General features: G+C 38.1%; 1 protein-coding gene across 4 annotated transcripts in view; it reads left to right on the top strand.

Annotated features, from left to right (window-relative positions):
• The window catches only part of Zbtb44 (zinc finger and BTB domain containing 44), a 49,024-nt gene extending 32,345 nt beyond the window's left edge, over positions 1-16,679 (top strand). The window contains exons 3-6 of one of the 4 annotated variants that reach the window (XM_075966453.1): positions 7,774-7,858; positions 10,824-10,987; positions 12,610-12,910; positions 15,203-16,679. In XM_075966453.1, the coding sequence (XP_075822568.1) occupies positions 7,774-7,858; positions 10,824-10,987; positions 12,610-12,910; positions 15,203-15,485 (833 nt within the window). In that variant the 3' untranslated portion in view covers positions 15,486-16,679. The remainder of the gene's footprint in view (positions 1-7,773; positions 7,859-10,823; positions 10,988-12,609; positions 12,911-15,202) is intronic. The other 3 variants (XM_075966452.1, XM_075966451.1, XM_075966454.1) reach the window with 3 other exon arrangements.
• The last annotated feature ends 241 nt before the right edge of the window (positions 16,680-16,920 follow it).

The following is a 16,920-nucleotide window of genomic DNA, read 5'->3' as shown; positions in this document are numbered from 1 at the left end:
AGTTTTATCATTAAAATCTCTACTTTTATCTTAACATGACTTTCCTTGTGTGTCCAGATCTGTCTCTGAATGTCTGTCCTTATGAAGATGCCAGTCATGGCGTATAGGACCTCATTTGGTCTTTTGTAACCACATTCCAACTTGATTCTATCCACAAGAATCCCATGTGCAAATAAGGTCTTATTTTTAGTACCACGGTAGGACATCAGCTTTTGGGAGACATTCTATACCTCTGAATTTGAGTCAAGAAATTTTTGAAGACTTTGAATAAATATAACATTGATAAAATGTTTAATGTATACAGATCAGAGCCATTTTGAATCTTTAGTCTTAAAACTATCTTAGTACCTTCTAAATAGTAAATAATTACTATTTACTTATCTGAAAATTTAGAAACCCAAATATTTAAATATTTTGGTAACTACATGTGAAATATTCATTCATTACTTCCAAGTGTATCTAGTCAGTTTATATTTTGCCTTTACAATCTTATTAAACATTGCTATATAAAGAAATGAATATGAGTAGACAAAACCTTTAAGTTATATAAGTACAGTTTTTGCCTATATTGTTGTGGATTCTATACCATGAACATAGGAATATCTGTCCTAGATATCATGTAATCACATACTCTTAAATGGATTTTTTTTCTGCTTTCATATCAAGTGCACTAATTACTTTAACCTATCTTACTTACATCAACAGATTTCTACATTAAAGCAAAAGTGTAAAGAACAGAAAAATAAATTCCTAGGATACTGTGGTCAGTCATTCTGTATTTCAGAAGACCATTAATGTGAACAGTTCATTTTACGTATTAATTCATTAAAGATACCAAAGTGATAGCTTAACATTCCACTGACTGATAAATTTGATACCTAATACATTTATTTTGAAATTCTGAAGTAGTAAAAATTTGACTACCAGTGAATTGTATTCAGATGGAATTGTACCTATATTTTAAGTCCTTATTTTCACTGATTGCCCAGTAAGAGTAAAATTTAACACCTTGAATATATAGGGTAAGTAAAAGCAACCTTTACAGCAAATCTGAAAGGGGAAAAAATGTTGCCAAGATGTATCCTTTTATCCAGAAAGATATGACTGGGGCTGGAGAGATGGTTCAGGGGTTAAGAATGCTTCCTGCTCTTCTAAAGGAATGGATTCAGTTTCCAGCACCCACCAGGTAGCTCACAACTGCCTGCTAACTCCAACTCCAGGAGATCCAGTGCCCTCTTATGGCCCCTGCAGGTAGTGCATTCACACACAGGTAATTAAAAATAATGTTTTTAAAAAAATAAAAACACAGAACAATTTGTAGAACGTTTAAAGAAAAAGAGAATCTTAGATGTAATGTCTTCATTACTTTATTTAAAGTATTCAGTTATCTGTATTCACCAAGGACAAATATAAATGACCTTAGATAAGCTAGTAAAGGAATTCTGAACTCTAGAATTCTACCATTAAAAATAAAGTGACTAAAGTTTGCTCAGTTATCTTTTCCAGAAGTCCAAAACTCAACTTTATGAGATTGTCAGGAGCTGCTCCTAGTGTCATTGAAAGCAGCCCCTGCCTGTTTGCCATAGAGTTGGAGGCAGCATGCAGATCTTTTGAAGTATGATCATGCCCATTTGTAAGAGTAAATCATAAGATTCAAAGTAAAATTCCCAAATGTAAAAGATTATCTATTCACTTACATGTCTTTTAAAAGACAACAAAACAATTAGTTTCATCAAGGAACAGTTTGTATCTGGTTAAATAGCCAAAATACTACTAAAAAACCTTACTTATGAGAAGCAAAATAGCCGGAAGGTGATGGTGCACACCTTTAATTCCAGGCAGAGGCAGGCAGATCTTTGTGAGTTTGAGGCCAGCCAGGTCTACAGAGCAAGTTCCAGAATAGGCTCCAAAGCTACAGAGAAACCCTGTCTTAAAAAAGGGGGGGAGGGGGAAAGACACCAAATAAACCTAGAGGTGGTGCACTCTAATCTCAGCACTCGGGAGGCAGACACAGGCGGATCTCTGAATTCGAGGCCAGCTTGGTCTACAAATTAAGTTTTAGGACAACCAGGACTACACTGAGAAACCCTGTCAAAAAAAAAAAAAGACAATGAACAAGAAACAAACCCAGCAACAAAGAGCAGTCACTGAAGTATTTCAGCTTGGTTCATGAATTTACCTACCAGGCAAGGGCAGTTTGCATCTCAAAGGATTTGCCCAGCTTGCTTACACCCGAAATAACCACACAGAAACTGTATTCATTAAAACACTGCTTGGCCCATTAGCTCTTGTTTCTTATTGGCTAATTCTTACATCTTAATTTAACCCATTTCTATTAATCTGTCTATTGCCACGTGACTGTGGCTTACCAGCAGGATTCTAACCAGCGTCCATCTTAGGCAGGATCCTTGGCATGTCTCACTCTGCCTTTCTTCCCAGCATTCAGTTCTATCTTCTCTACCTTCCCAAATTCTGCCCTATCAGACCCAAAATAGTTTCTTTATTCATTAACTAATGAAAGCAACACATGAAGAGAAGAACCTTCTACACCATTTACCCTTTTCTGTTTAAACAAAAAGGAAGGCTTTAACTTTAACATAGTAAAATTACATATTCTAGTCTTCAGTGTTAATCAAAGAGCTTTAATGCATGACAGCTAGACAATCTCCTAGGCTACTATTTCTGTCAGATCCTATCACCAAAGACGAACTATAGTGAACAGTTCACTTCATTGCTTCTTTACAAGGATGATCACACCACAAGGCTTTTAGGGTTTTGGGTTTTTGTTTTTTTCTTTAAGATGATCAAATAGATACCAAATAAAGTTACTGGAAGGACCCCAACTCAAAATGGCTTACAGATCACTAGAGCCATTTTTATTTAAGATTATTTTTATTTAAGACCTTTGTCCAATTCCATGCTGCAAAATATTGCTTGTGTTGGGCAACATCTTCTGGCTCTGCAATCAAAAATGCTCCGTTTGCCATCATTATGAACTTCTGCAGTGCTTAGCCAGTGAACCTGTTAAACACAGAACACTGCCACCGTCTCTGCCTTAAGAGAACTGCCAGATGAAATACATTTTCAGACATGGTCTTCTGGCCCAACTTCCTTACAGTGTTGAAGATGAAGACCACAAGAATATACCCTAGCCAAATGGAAGAGGACCATGATAATATCCCACATGGGCATTTGGCCTCACTGGTCATAAAGTACTCCCACTGGTGCCTTGGCCTGACTTAGAGCTATGTGATAGTCAAGATCATAAAGGCCATGATTGTGAACCTCACCACCAGCTGTGTGTACTTGCATTTCAAGAACAATAACCAGCCTTGTATCTTTATTCCAATTCCCTCGACTTTCAGGTTAGTAAGATGGAACTCAAATACTACTAAGCAGATATGTCAGAAGTAGTGTTTCTCACAGATGAGCTATAAGACACTGTTGATTCTGAAGAATGATACATGTGTGGTGGTGGTAGACTCCAGGGAAAACTAGAAGATCCAAGGGTAATATACTTTTTGTTCCTAAGAAGCCTATTGGCAAGAAAACACAACCATCTGTGATAGCAAGGACTGTAGCCAGTTAGAAGTACTGATGTCCAGAATTCTTCGAAAGCCTAACTTCTACCTCTGGAGCCTGTTTGAGCATCACAGGTTTTGTGTCAGCTACTGTCCATCTCGTGAACCCTGGCTTTGCCTGTCTGCTGCAGTATCTACTCTAGGCTTTTTCATGCTGACCCAAATGACTTCTTATTTTTAACTGTCAACAGCAATCTTCCCAATAACCTACTATTGATCATGAAAGAATATCTGGACATAAGACCCTGCTGTGCAAGAACCAAGAAAGCCTGGTGTCAGCCATGACAGAACCTTCTTTGCTGTACTCACACTACGCTGTCATTGTATTCTTTATAGTAGCTGTACATTGGTCTGTGGTAATTCTGAAAAGGTTTAGAATCCTGAATGAGAAACAGAAAGATTGAAGGAGCTCCACTTTCAGGTTTGCCGTTATTTTGAGTTTTGATTGTGAGCCATCACATTAGACATCATGCCTGTTGGTTCTTTTCTGGAAGAGGTTATTTTTATAGCTCTCTCTCTCTCTCTCTCTCTCTCTCTCTCTCTCTCTCTCTCTCTCTCTCTCTCTCTCATACAGTATTTTGCCTGCATGTCAGAAGAGGGCACCAGATTTCATCACATGGCTGTGAGCCACCTTATGGTTGCTGGGAATTGAACTCAGGACTCTGGAAGAGCATCCAGTGCTCTTAACCATTGAGCTGTCTCTCCAGCCCTATTTTTTATAATTTTTAAATAGTTTTTCTAGCTCTTTAGAAGCTCTTCCTGTATCCTTGCTGCTCCTCCTTTTTTCCCTTTCTCTGAAAGAATAAGTGAGGTCTTCTGTTGTGTAATCAAAACTTGTAGATTTTCAACTGGGCATGATAGCGTACCTGTACTCCCAGCACTTAAGTGAGACAGGAGGATTAGAAGTTAAAAGTCAGCCTCTACTATGTAAGGAATTTGAGACCTACAGGAGCCACATGAGAACCCTGTTTCAGAAAAACCCACACTGAAAGGGCCTTATGATTTTTTTTGGAGGGTTTTGTTTTTGTTGGTTTTTCGAGACAAGGTTTCTCTGTGTAGCCCTTACTGTCCTGGAACTCTCTCTGAACCAGGCTGTTTTGGAACACAGAGATTTGCCTGCCTCTGCTTCCCAGGTGCTGGAATTACAGGCATGCTCTACCACCTCCCAACTATGGGCCTTATATTTTTTAAGAATAGTACAAAACTAACTAGTCATAGACTCTCTCGTTGAGGAGAGAATGTTGAGAGCTTTGCTAGACACAGAGGGAAGAGTATGGACACCAGGTTTCTATATGAGTAAGTGCAGGTTTTTTCAGTCTTAGGTTGCTCACTTGAAAAGACTGGATTGCTAGGACTAAACCTGCTCCTTATCCTTTAAACTCTAGGACTAGTCTGTAGCAGTCATCTGTGGCTGTTGGCAGATTAGAAGAGGGAGGAGGGAACTGGGGAGGTAGTTCAGTGGGTAAAACATTTGCCAGAGTTCAGATCTCCTAGCAACCACATAAAGCCAGGCAAGCATAGGATTTATAATTGCTTAGAAGACAGGACTACCCCACCCCCCAGAGCTGGCTACACTACACTAGCTGTATTAGTGAGTTCAGTGAGAGACTTTACTGAATTCAGTGTATTCAAGAAAGAGCCAGGTGTCTACATTTGGCCTACACACATGACTACATGCATATGAAAGAGAAAGAGGAAAAAACACTTGCCTGAAAAGTGATCACCCACTAGATCACACACATATAGTCAGTCATTCTGGGTATGCAACATGTGGACAGGCCAGTAAACTCTGCAATATCCTCTCCCTTATTTTCATGTTTTACCAAACCCTTCTTTCTCTAATAGTCTCTATTTTGTCTCTTCTCAACAAAACATTAAAATGATTTAAATGATTTTAGATTCTCAATTCTTTTGCTAAATCCAATCTGCTACCAAAATATTCAATGAGATTTGTTTTTTAGCTAGAATTTTTCTTTTAAATCTTTTATTTTGTGTATAATTCATTGTTCTCTGCAATCGTTCAAACCTGTTAAGTGGTTTTCTATCTAGTTTTTTCTAAGTTTCTGTCATCTTTTCCTTGTAGGTGTGTCTCTCTGTTGCCTTGCTTCCTTGCTTACCCCGGTTGTTTGTGGCCTTGTTTTCTGTCTTTTATGAATGTAAGGGATCAGGCCGGCAGTGGTGGCACACACCTTTAATCCTAGCACTTGGGAGGCAGAGGCAGGTGAATCTCTTAATTTCAAAGCCAACCTCATATACAGAGTGAGTTCCGGGACAGCCAGGACTACACAGAGAAACTGACTCTGCTCCCCCCCCCCCAAAAAATCCAGACAAATTCATGCAGAAATATAAGTATTACTTATACAACACAGTGATAATATCTGTAGGCCTAATCATACAAAGTACCAGAAAATTTGTTATAGAATTGAAGCAGGTAGGAAAGGAAGTTGAAGCTTTGTATTATGTAGGAAGTAGTAAAGGTTTTGGTTAGACTTGGTAAGTTATATCCTGCCCCAGGTTCTGGGAGAAGGAGTTGTTAGGGACAGAACCCAGGTCATTGTCCATGCTAGGCATTTGATTTACTACTGAGCTACACCCCAGCCCAGCATATATGTAATGACTAAGATAACCAACCAGTAGAAACAGTAGGGAAGGTATAAAATTTCCAATAGGGAAATTTGGATCATACATATGTGCATTAAGCTACTTCTGCAAGAACATTTACACCACTATAGTTCATACTGCCCTTACAAGGGGATGTGTTGTTAATATTCGATAACAATGAAAGTAACCTAATTATATATAACATGAATGTTTACAGTGTCTAAAGAAGCAAACCCCATGAATATGTATGAGTATGTAATTCAACTTTACATAAAGAGTTTATAACTAGACATCACTAAACTTTTTTGTGGGATTTTTTTGGGGGAGGGGTTGTAAATAAACCAAGATACTAAATTGTATTGTTTTAGTGGGTTGATAAGCTTTTCCATAAATATCAAATAATAAATAGCTTAGACATAGATGCCATATAATCGCTAGCACAACCACAGCCAACCTTGTCACTGTGTTTAGTGGGTCAAAACTGACACAGTCAGTGGTAGCATGTTTGGTACATATATTTGATAAAAAGATTACTTTAAAGGAAAGGGAGGGCAGATAATAACCATAAAAATGGGTTATTGCCGGGCGGTGGTGGCGCACACCTTTAGTCCCAGCACTTGGGAGGCAGAGGCAGGCGGATCTCTGAGTTCGAGACCAGCCTGGTCTACAAGAAAAAAAAAATGGGCTGTTGGAGGAAAGGAGATTACTGATCAATGAGGACTTGTAGGATGTGGATACTTCATTGTGGCTTGTATTTAGAACACTTTTTGCCCTTTTAATTTTTTCCATTATTTGTTTTATGTGTAGGTGTTTTGCCAGCATGTGTCTCTCTGTACCACCTGTATTCTGATGCCCTTAGAGGCCAGAAAAGGTGGTCTTATGCCCCGAAACTGGAGTTAAAGACAGTTGTGAGCTATCATGTGAGTGCTGGGAATTGAACCCAGGTTTCTGGAAGAGCAGCCAGTGCTCTTAATGGCTATGCCATCTCTCAGTCTAGACCCCTGTCCTTTGAATTTTTTGTAAACATTATGTGTGACAGTGTACCAACTCTTAAAAGTTCTAAATTGTCTGGCTGGAGAGATGGCTCAGCGGTTAAGAGCATTACCTGCTCTTCCAAAGGTCCTGAGTTCGATTCCCAGCAACCACATGGTGGCTCACAACCATCTGTAATGATGTCTGGTGCCCTCTTCTGGCCTGCAGGCATACATGTATACAGGATATTATATACATAATAAATAAATAAATATTTTTTAAAAAGTTCTAAATTGTCAAATGCTTTCTTAAAAATATGGTTAAGTATCATTTTAATTTTATATGGATTTCAATTTGCATTTAAATTGTGTTTTCCCAAGGTTTCTATTAAAGAAATATACCTGAAAGAATTTAAATATTAAAACAAAGTTACATTTATTGTCATCTTGCTGGCTTTAAAACAAGTGAATATTTAATCAAAAATAAAATATAAATACTGCTTTTTAATAGAATGTGAACACTAGATAAGTTAGAGGATTGGGTTTGTGGCGTGCAGTTAACATCATGGCTTATTTGCATCATGCATTAACAGCTGTCCCTCTTAAAAACCCTTTCACAGGCTCAGTAGATGAAGGAGTTACAGAGGGGTTGCCTACACTTCAAAGCACTTCTAGCACCAATGCTCATGCAGACGATGACGACAGGTTAGTACCAACATAGCGTGTCTTTTTCTTATGAAGGTTGTTGGGCTTACAGCTCTAAATTCAGACTTGTATAAGAAATTTATTGAGACTTTATTATAATTTTGCACATTTCCAAATTTGTGTAGTCCCCCCACACCTTATATAATGATTGCTCTCTTGCCTGCTACAGTTTCCCCAGTCCTGTTCTACATATCATCCAGAATTCCCAAGGAATTGTCTTCATTCAGCTTCTGAGGACTATATTTTCCTGTTTTCATCTCATCACTTCTCATGTAGCCGTCTGTATTTAATCTCTAAATTCTTTCAACTCTATCTTCAGAATCCTTAGTTCACTTTTGCTCTGTACTACAGTCACATTGGTTTAAATCATCTTACTATCATAGTTTTCTTAAAATTGGCCCTTGATTGCATTCTTCACTTAAATTCATTCTCCATGTATTACCAGAGCATTTCATTTCATTTTTAACTAAGATGCTATGGTTTTTACTTAAATTCTCAATTCTTGCTGGGTGATGGTGGCACACACCTTTAATCCCAGCAGGTATTAAAGGCGGAGGCAGGCAGATCTCTGAGTTCAAGGCCAGCCTTGTCTACAGAGTGAGTTCTGGGTCAGCCAGGGCTACAACCCTGTCTCTAAAAACAAAAATAAATAAATCTAAATTCTTTGCTGTTTATAAAGTCCTGCATGATTCAAATTTACATGACCCTCATCAGTTCTTAAAACTGTCCATATTGTTCCTGCCTTTGGTCCTTTCTATCTCATAATCTTCTTTTTTTTTTTTTTTTTTTTTTTTTTGGTTTTTCGAGACAGGGTTTCTCTGTGGCTTTGGAGCCTGTCCTGGAACTAGCTCTGTAGACCAGGCTGGTCTCGAACTCACAGAGATCCGCCTGCCTCTGCCTCCCTAGTGCTGGGATTAAAGGCGTGCGCCACCACCGCCCGGCTATCTCATAATCTTTTGGTGTGGGAGAATTGTCTGTATTCTGTCAATCATGTTTTAAATAAACACTGATTGGCCAGGCAGGAAATATAGGCAGGAAAACCAGACAGGAAGTAGAAATGATGTAATGAGAACAGGAGAATTCTGAGAAGGAGGAAGTTGATTCCTCCCACTCCTGCCCAGACCACTGAAGCAGCAGGATGTGATCTTCCCCACTGAAAAAAAAGGTACTGAGCCACATGGCTAACCTAGATCAGGAAATGGGTTAATCAAGATGTGAGAGCTAGCCAGTGAGAGGCTAGAGCTAATGGGCCAGTCAGCTTTATAACTTATAGAGGTCTCTGTGTGGTTTTTCTCTGGGACTAAACAGCTGGGGGACCTGGCAGGACAGAAACCCCAACAAGCAGGACCCTTTCATATTACAATCTTTGCTTAAAATAATTTCTCCCCTGATTTCTACTCACTCTTAATTTTAATAATTTTATATATATGGGTGTTTGGCCTGTGTATATGTTTGTTTACTACATCTCTGCCTGGTACCTGCAGAAGCCAGAAGATGGCATTAGATCCCCTGGAACTGTGGTTTCAAATGGTTGTAAGGCACCATGTAGGTACAGGGATTCGAACCCTGGTTCTGGAAGAGCAGCCAGTGCTTTTAACAACTGAGCCATTTGTCCAGCCCCTTCTTTGACTGTGGCCTTCAAATCAAAGACATGTCAGTTCTCAAAGAGACCTTCTGACTGCCAGCTTAAACCAACACCCAATCACTGTTGGATCTTTCTGATTCAATTCTCTACCTTCTGGTCCTTTCTATGATTATTGCTTATTTCTCACCACTGAATGTAGAGTCTACTGAATGAATAATTCCTCATACAGAGAGCAGAACAGTCTTAATACCTATATTTGCTGAAAACTTGAAGAATTCAAAGATGTATTATTCTCCAGTAGTTAAACCTGGAAGATTATGAATTAAAATTATTTCATTTAATTAACAAAGGCATAAATAAGATCAAGTGTCCTTATTCCTTAATTTTAAATAGTAATCAAACTGTCTGTTCTTTGCCAAGTCATGGGAGTATGGAGATGAAATAGCCTTTTCTCTTGAGCTCTGTTGAGTTTTCAGGGAAGGAAAGAGGTAGATGATGTAGGGAAGCAGAACATCAACAGTAATCTGCAGGGAGTTTGTACTGTGTTTAGGAGATTACCTACTAAAACAGTAAGTCATTGTAGGTTTTCAGGAAGAGAAGAGAAGGTACTGACTTGTTGGCATGTGGTCTATAGAATTAACCAGACTAGCTTTAATATAAAATATTTAGCTTTAATAGGGGGAAGAAGAGGGAAACTTACAAAGCCAGAGTTTCAGCAAAGCACGGGAAAACAAACAAAGAGGGAAAACAAGCATACATCAATGGTTTTATGGGCTGTTTGGGGCCCCAGGGAAACACACCCCACAAACAAGGTGATTGGTTGAGATTCCCCACCACTGACTCACTACATTTTATAAAATGAGTGGATACTACTTAAGCAAAGAAGGTAGACTTGTAGAGAAAATTCACTGTAGGAAAACACAGCATATGGTACATTAGAGGAATTATTTTGCATCAAGTATATTTTGGGGAGTGAGAGTGACCAAAAAACGAGACTAGATATGGGAAGATAAGAGTTCATATATGAGTAGATTTAGACCCTTTGTGGGGGTTGAGAATTTATTCTGAAAAGCCACTTTTAGCAAGATTTAAAGGGGAGGGGATGATAAAGGCCTAAATTAAAACAGGAGCAGAAAGGATGGAATTCAAAAGATTGAAGGGTATCTAAGGTAAAATAACTTGTGATATGTTCTGAGGGGTTTATGTCTATACTGAAAGATGCAGGCATTTTGGACAGTAATATTGTTTAACAAATATTTCTAAGTGAAAGTCTTTGTAAAAGTCTTTGTTTTTCCTCTTTTTGCTTAGCATTGGGCTGCAGAGATGTGTGTTCAACTTAAAAATCAGAGCCTGGTTTCCTTCTTTGGTTTATTTTTTTAGATTGGAAAATGTTCAGTATCCCTACCAACTCTACATTGCTCCTTCTACCAGCAGTACAGAACGACCAAGTCCAAATGGTCCAGACAGACCTTTTCAATGTCCAACCTGTGGGGTTCGATTCACCCGTATTCAGAACCTAAAACAGCACATGCTTATCCACTCAGGTAATCTTTGATGTTGTTGCATAAGGGGCATACCAAAACATTTGACTTTGCATTCCCAATTAAAATAGAATTTGTACTGGACATACCGGCCCATGCCTGTAATCCCACCACTCAATAGACAGAAGCAGAAAGATCCAGAATTTGAGATCAGCTTGGACTATGTAATATAATAGAAAGCCTCCATCCAAGAAAGGGGGAGTGGTAAAGGAAGTGGAGGCTTAGTGGAATAAGGGAGGTGTATTAGAGAACAGGAAAAAAAAGTTAAAAGTCCAGAGAAGTCAGATGACACTAGGTTGGCTAGCTATGGTCTCCCCCTGCCCCCAAATTGTGGTAGTGACTATAATGATACTGTTAATGTACTTTATAACTCCCTTCTTATTAAACTGGGCATAGTGGTGCACACCTTTAATCCCGGCAATCAGGAGACAGAGGCAGGTGGATCTCTTGAGTTCGAGGGCCAGCCTAGTCTACAAAGTGAGTTCCAGGACAAGTAGGGCCATTACACAGAGAACAAAACTCCCCTTATTAATATCTAACAATATTAAATACTCAAAAGCGTATTCACCATAAAGTGAGCCTATCATGATCATAACATACAGAGATGTATGTAATCTTCTTATTTCTATCTAACGTAGTATCTTAGTTTTCTTGTTGCTGTGATAAAATACCCTGAGAAAAGCAACTTTAAAGGAGAATAGGTTTATTTGGCTCACAGTTCCAGGCTACAATAAGTACATCATGGCAAGGAAGTCATAACAGCCGGGACTTGAGAGAACAGTCTTGATCCAGTGAATAATGTATGCATGGGAGTATCCATTTTGTCCTGTTTGCTAATACAGTCCAGGATTACCTGCTCAGGAAAAGATCTCACTGGCAATGAAGCTAGATCTTCCCACACCAATTAACTTACTAAAGCTAAATCCTCAAAGACATGCCCAGAGGCCCATGAATCATGACATGCCCTACATGAATCCTAACAGATAGGTTTCAGTGTAAACCTCTCTAATGAAATATATTTTCTTATTGGGGAGTTGGGGTGTCTAAGTGGTATAGTTTAAGTGTGTTTTGTGGCTAGAGGTTTGACTCCATGGTAGGAAATCGGGGCAGGAACTAACAAACATAAAATCCCTGGAGGAATGCTGCTTGCTCACAAGCTCATACTTAGCTAGTTTTCTTATACAGCCTAGAACCACACACTCTAGAGAGTGATGCTACCCACAGTGGGCTGGGGCTTTTCTACATCAGTTAGTGATCTAGACAGTCCCCCACAGAGATGCAAGCTAATCTGATCACGAAATTCCTAAATTGAGATTTCATTCTGATGTGACTCTAACCTGTTGTCATGCTGACAGTTAACGCTAACAGGACAATTAATTCATTTTTGAAGTTTCTAAATACATGATTCAGAAAACAATTCAATAGATAGTACCCAGTACCTCCCCATTTTGCCCTTTTTTAAGCACTAGTGACTTCAAATATTCTGGAACATCTCTGAAAAACGTTAGTCTGTTTTATTGGCATTTTTTTCAATTATGATAAAATTGTTACTCAGAAACGTGACATCTTAGAACCTTTTAGTTTATTTTAGTTTTCAGATGGTATTTTGCTGTTTTGTTTTATAGGAATTAAACCATTTCAGTGTGACCGCTGTGGAAAAAAGTTCACCAGGGCTTACTCGCTAAAGATGCATCGCCTAAAGCATGAAGGTAAACGCTGTTTCCGGTGCCAGATATGTAGTGCCACTTTCACTTCCTTCGGGGAATATAAACACCATATGAGGGTTTCCCGGCACATTATCCGCAAGCCTCGGATTTACGAGTGCAAAACATGTGGCGCCATGTTCACCAACTCTGGAAATTTAATCGTGCACCTGAGGAGTCTGAACCATGAAGCATCAGAGCTAGCAAACTACTTCCAGAGCAGGTGAGGTGCACAGCGAAAACCCAACCAGGAAAACTGCTTTCTAAATCTCCTGCTTTAGGGCAGCCTCTGTTCTGTTAGCAGGTTGCCAGCTAATTAGTCACATCCATTTTCAGTTGCCACTGTGCATATATACTCTGATCTCCTGATCTGATGAGCTTTTACTAAATCTCCTAAGTGACAAAGTAATATATGTTGTATAGTTGTATAGTATTAAAAAATATTTACTACAAAACAAATAGTAAAAATATCCCCACAGAAGACTCTTAAATATTTTTTTAGTGAGGTTAAATAAATTTCTATATTGGATCTTAACTAAATTTTACTAGCAGTATCTTAGTAATACGCAGTTCAGACTAGCCGCTAGCAAAGTTCCTCAGCACCACCCCTCCTATTTAATATCTTATGTTGCTGGGTGGTGATGGTGACACATAACTTTAGTGCCCGCACTCAGGAGGCAGACTCCGGCAGATCTCACCTGGTTCATAGAGTTTGGTTCCAGGACAGCCGGTGGTATACAGAGAAAACCTATCTTGAAAAAGGAAAAAGAAAAAATTGAAATCTTACGTAAAGGAATATCCATTGATCAATAAAAAGCATTGTTTGACAGCTATTACCATGGATATGATTAGATCCAGTAAGTCTCCTGTTTTTCTTAGTTTAGTGCTCTGGCTTTTTAGCATTAATAATTTATTATGGTATTACCTTTCTGATTTATAGGTTATGCAAGTAAATATGGTTCTATTTCTAGCTCTGCTGTTGATTGAGCATGTCAGGTATCATTTAAATTTTAGCTGAAGATAAAACACAAGTTTTAATAAGATGGTATCTAAATCCTCCTTAGATATAAAACTATTGTGTATTTTTTAATACTTCCTAGGAATTCTACCTCTGTAGAAAGCCTTAGTTTCTCAAATATAAAAATCCTTCTAAATCCTTAGTTTTTAATTTATCTTCTTTTTTTAAAAAAATCTTTTCAGTTCCAAATTATTCATGAATAGATTTTGTTTTTCCCCTTAAACCAGGCATTCATTTTTTATTTTTATTTTATTTTATTTTATTTTTGGTTTTTCGAGACAGGGTTTCTCTGTGGTTTTGGAGCCTGTCCTGGAACTAGCTCTTGTAGACCAGGCTGGTCTCGAACTCAAAGAGATCTGCCTGCCTCTGCCTCCGAGTGCTGGGATTAAAGGCGTGCGCCACCACCGCCCGGCCAGGCATTCATTTTATTTAATCACTTCTGATTCTGAATATGTGGTTATTGTCTCTAAAGCTAGATTATATACTTAATAAACATAGTTGTTTAGGAATAAAATAGTTCGGTTTCACTACTCCTTTGTGTATATTTCCCATATAGGGCCCTGTATCTTATACTGCTCTTGTCTAACCCATGAAGACTATTTAGGAAATACAGCACAAGACATTAGAAATTACTTTGCAGACAGAGAAACAGATTTTATTAATACTGAATTCTCAAATTATTAAATGGTTACTTCAAATGTGTTATTGACAGATCTAGCATAACATCCTCTTAAGTTCAGCAGTGAAGGTTTTTTGGTTGTGTTTTGTTTTTCAATACAGGGTTTCTCTGTGTAGCCTTTGTTGTTCTGGAACTAGCTCTATAGACCAGGCTGGTGTTGAATTCACAGAGATCCACCTACCTCTGCCTTCCACGTGCTGGGGTTAAAGCATGTACCACCACCACCCAACACAGTGAAAGTTTAAATAAAATATCTGACTTATTTTTAATAAGAGATTCTTTCTAAATTCTTATTATTAAAAGGTAATTTATTACTGTTTCCATATACTAAATCTGCTAGTAAAATGAGCACTATTTTCTCCATCTTTCAGCTTCACATAGTAGAATATATGTAACATCATCTATGCATAAGGACTTGGCTTCTTAGCTAACCTCTATCCAGTTGGTAATATAGAGGGAGGTTTATATATACCTCCTATTCAGTGTGTGTTCCAAGAGAAGTTAAACATTTACATTAGTCACATGATTTTTGCTTTAGTGAAGTGCCACTTACGTTATATACAGACTCCTGTACGTAGATTCAGAAAGACCATTGAAGTGTCCAAAGAACCACTGGAAGTAACCATTAATCTTTTTTATTGCTCATAGGGAGCTGTGATGCATCTACTGAATGACTTCAGTTCATATTCAGGAAAGCTTATTAACAACTTCATTGAAGAATTAGTGAAACAAAAAGTTCTACTCTTGTTTTACAAATGACATTTCTTTATTGTGGTTTGAAAATTAATTCTGTATTTTATTCTTTGCCTTCCGTTTAGTGATTTCTTAGTGCCGGACTACTTAAACCAGGAGCAAGAAGAGACTCTTGTTCAGTATGATCTTGGAGAAAACACTTTTGAAAGCAACTCTTCTGTTCAAATGCCTGTGATTTCACAGGTCTCCTCAACCCAGAATTGTGAAAGTTCTTTCCCTTTGGGGTCTCTTGGTGGGCTTGCAGAGAAGGAGCAGGATGTGCAAGACCAGCCAAAGACCAGTGCTCATGCTGAGGCCACCCAAGATGACCCCCCAAAGTCAGAGCTGTCTTCTATAACTATCGAGTAATTTTGTGATTTGGCCTTGGTTTTGGTTTTTGGAAAGTGCCTGTGCTTGGTCTTTAATGTTTAAAGTTAACTTTTTAAACAAAGAAGGGTGCCCTTTGTAAGCCCTGAAATTGGAGGGTTGCTTTGTTTTTGTTTTTTCATAGCTGAGAGATTGCTTCTGTATGTATACAATAACGTAACATTGAAACAGAATATAAACTCTGAGAGTTAAAGAGAAGCAGCTGATTTCAAACATGGCAATTCTTCCCATTGTTAAAGTGGGCAGCAGCAAATACAGAAGAAACCAGGTTATTGTTGACTTTCCTGAGATAAGAGGGCTCATGGGAAGTTAGTAAACAGAATTTGACAATGCCTAAGTAAATGTTTACTCCTAGATGCAGGGTGTTATAAACCCTGTAGTTTTGGAAGTATTTATGGTAATTTTTTCAAATGAAGGTAAATAACTTTTGAAATCCAGCATATTCTTTTTTTAAGCCATTATGAATTTTCATGGTGAAAAATTGGTATCGGGCAGGCATTTCCTGTACCTTTATAGTACCACTCCAAAGGCTAAGAGGTGTGATTGAGAGAAGCCAGGCTGTGCATGGAATGGCCAGGGTACAGAATGAGGTATGTATACCCCAGCTTTATAGGAATTGTTTTAATACTGTTTTTCTTACTAGAATGAATGTTTACCTGGCCTTTGAATGCTGATACCTGGCTAACTAGGACATTGCCCAGATAAGTGTCCTATTGTCCCATCAACAGTACTTTCACTTGCATATACTATTGTGCTGCCATATAAAAGAAAAATATTGAAGATATTCTATATTTTATATATAGGTTTATGTATTGTTGGGGATGTTTATGCTGTGCTGTTTTGGACAAAATAAAAGAATTCTGTTTTGAGGCTACATTCTTAACCCAACTAAGATTGTTTACAAGATCACATATGACAACAGTACATTGTCCTTATTCTAAAATGGTTTGAGGTATTGCCAAGTTTGTTAAAAGCGGTTATAGTTTTCACAGGATGTAAGCAATAATGTGAGAGATAAGAAGAGGTTGTAAGATGATCATCCGTGACGCAGAAATTGGGGGTTGTTAAAGACTAAAACCTAAAAACTTTGCTACTCAGATGATAACATTTATATGATACCCTAGATTGGTATATACTTTTTTTATCTGGTGCCATTAAAGCCTCTTTGATCTGAAATATTCATGAGTCCATGAATAATAAACTTTTGAGTAATTTTTCTGTATAGAAAATCACCCCAAGTTTCATTATTATGATAGCACCTGATGGGTTAGAAAATAGAAACAACATATGTTTGTTGTTTGTTTGACTTTGGATACTTTCTTCTGTTTTGTGACAGGATCATATGTCACCATATGATAGGCTGGCCCAGAACTCATGATCCTCTTGCCTCAGTTCCCTCACAGCTCTTGCTAGCATT

The sequence above is a fragment of the Microtus pennsylvanicus genome, chromosome 3 (genome assembly GCF_037038515.1).
Source record: "Microtus pennsylvanicus isolate mMicPen1 chromosome 3, mMicPen1.hap1, whole genome shotgun sequence".
Classification (NCBI taxonomy): domain Eukaryota; kingdom Metazoa; phylum Chordata; class Mammalia; order Rodentia; family Cricetidae; genus Microtus; species Microtus pennsylvanicus.
The sequence above is the reverse complement of the archived record's forward strand: the minus strand, read 5'-3'. Positions and strand labels throughout refer to the sequence as shown.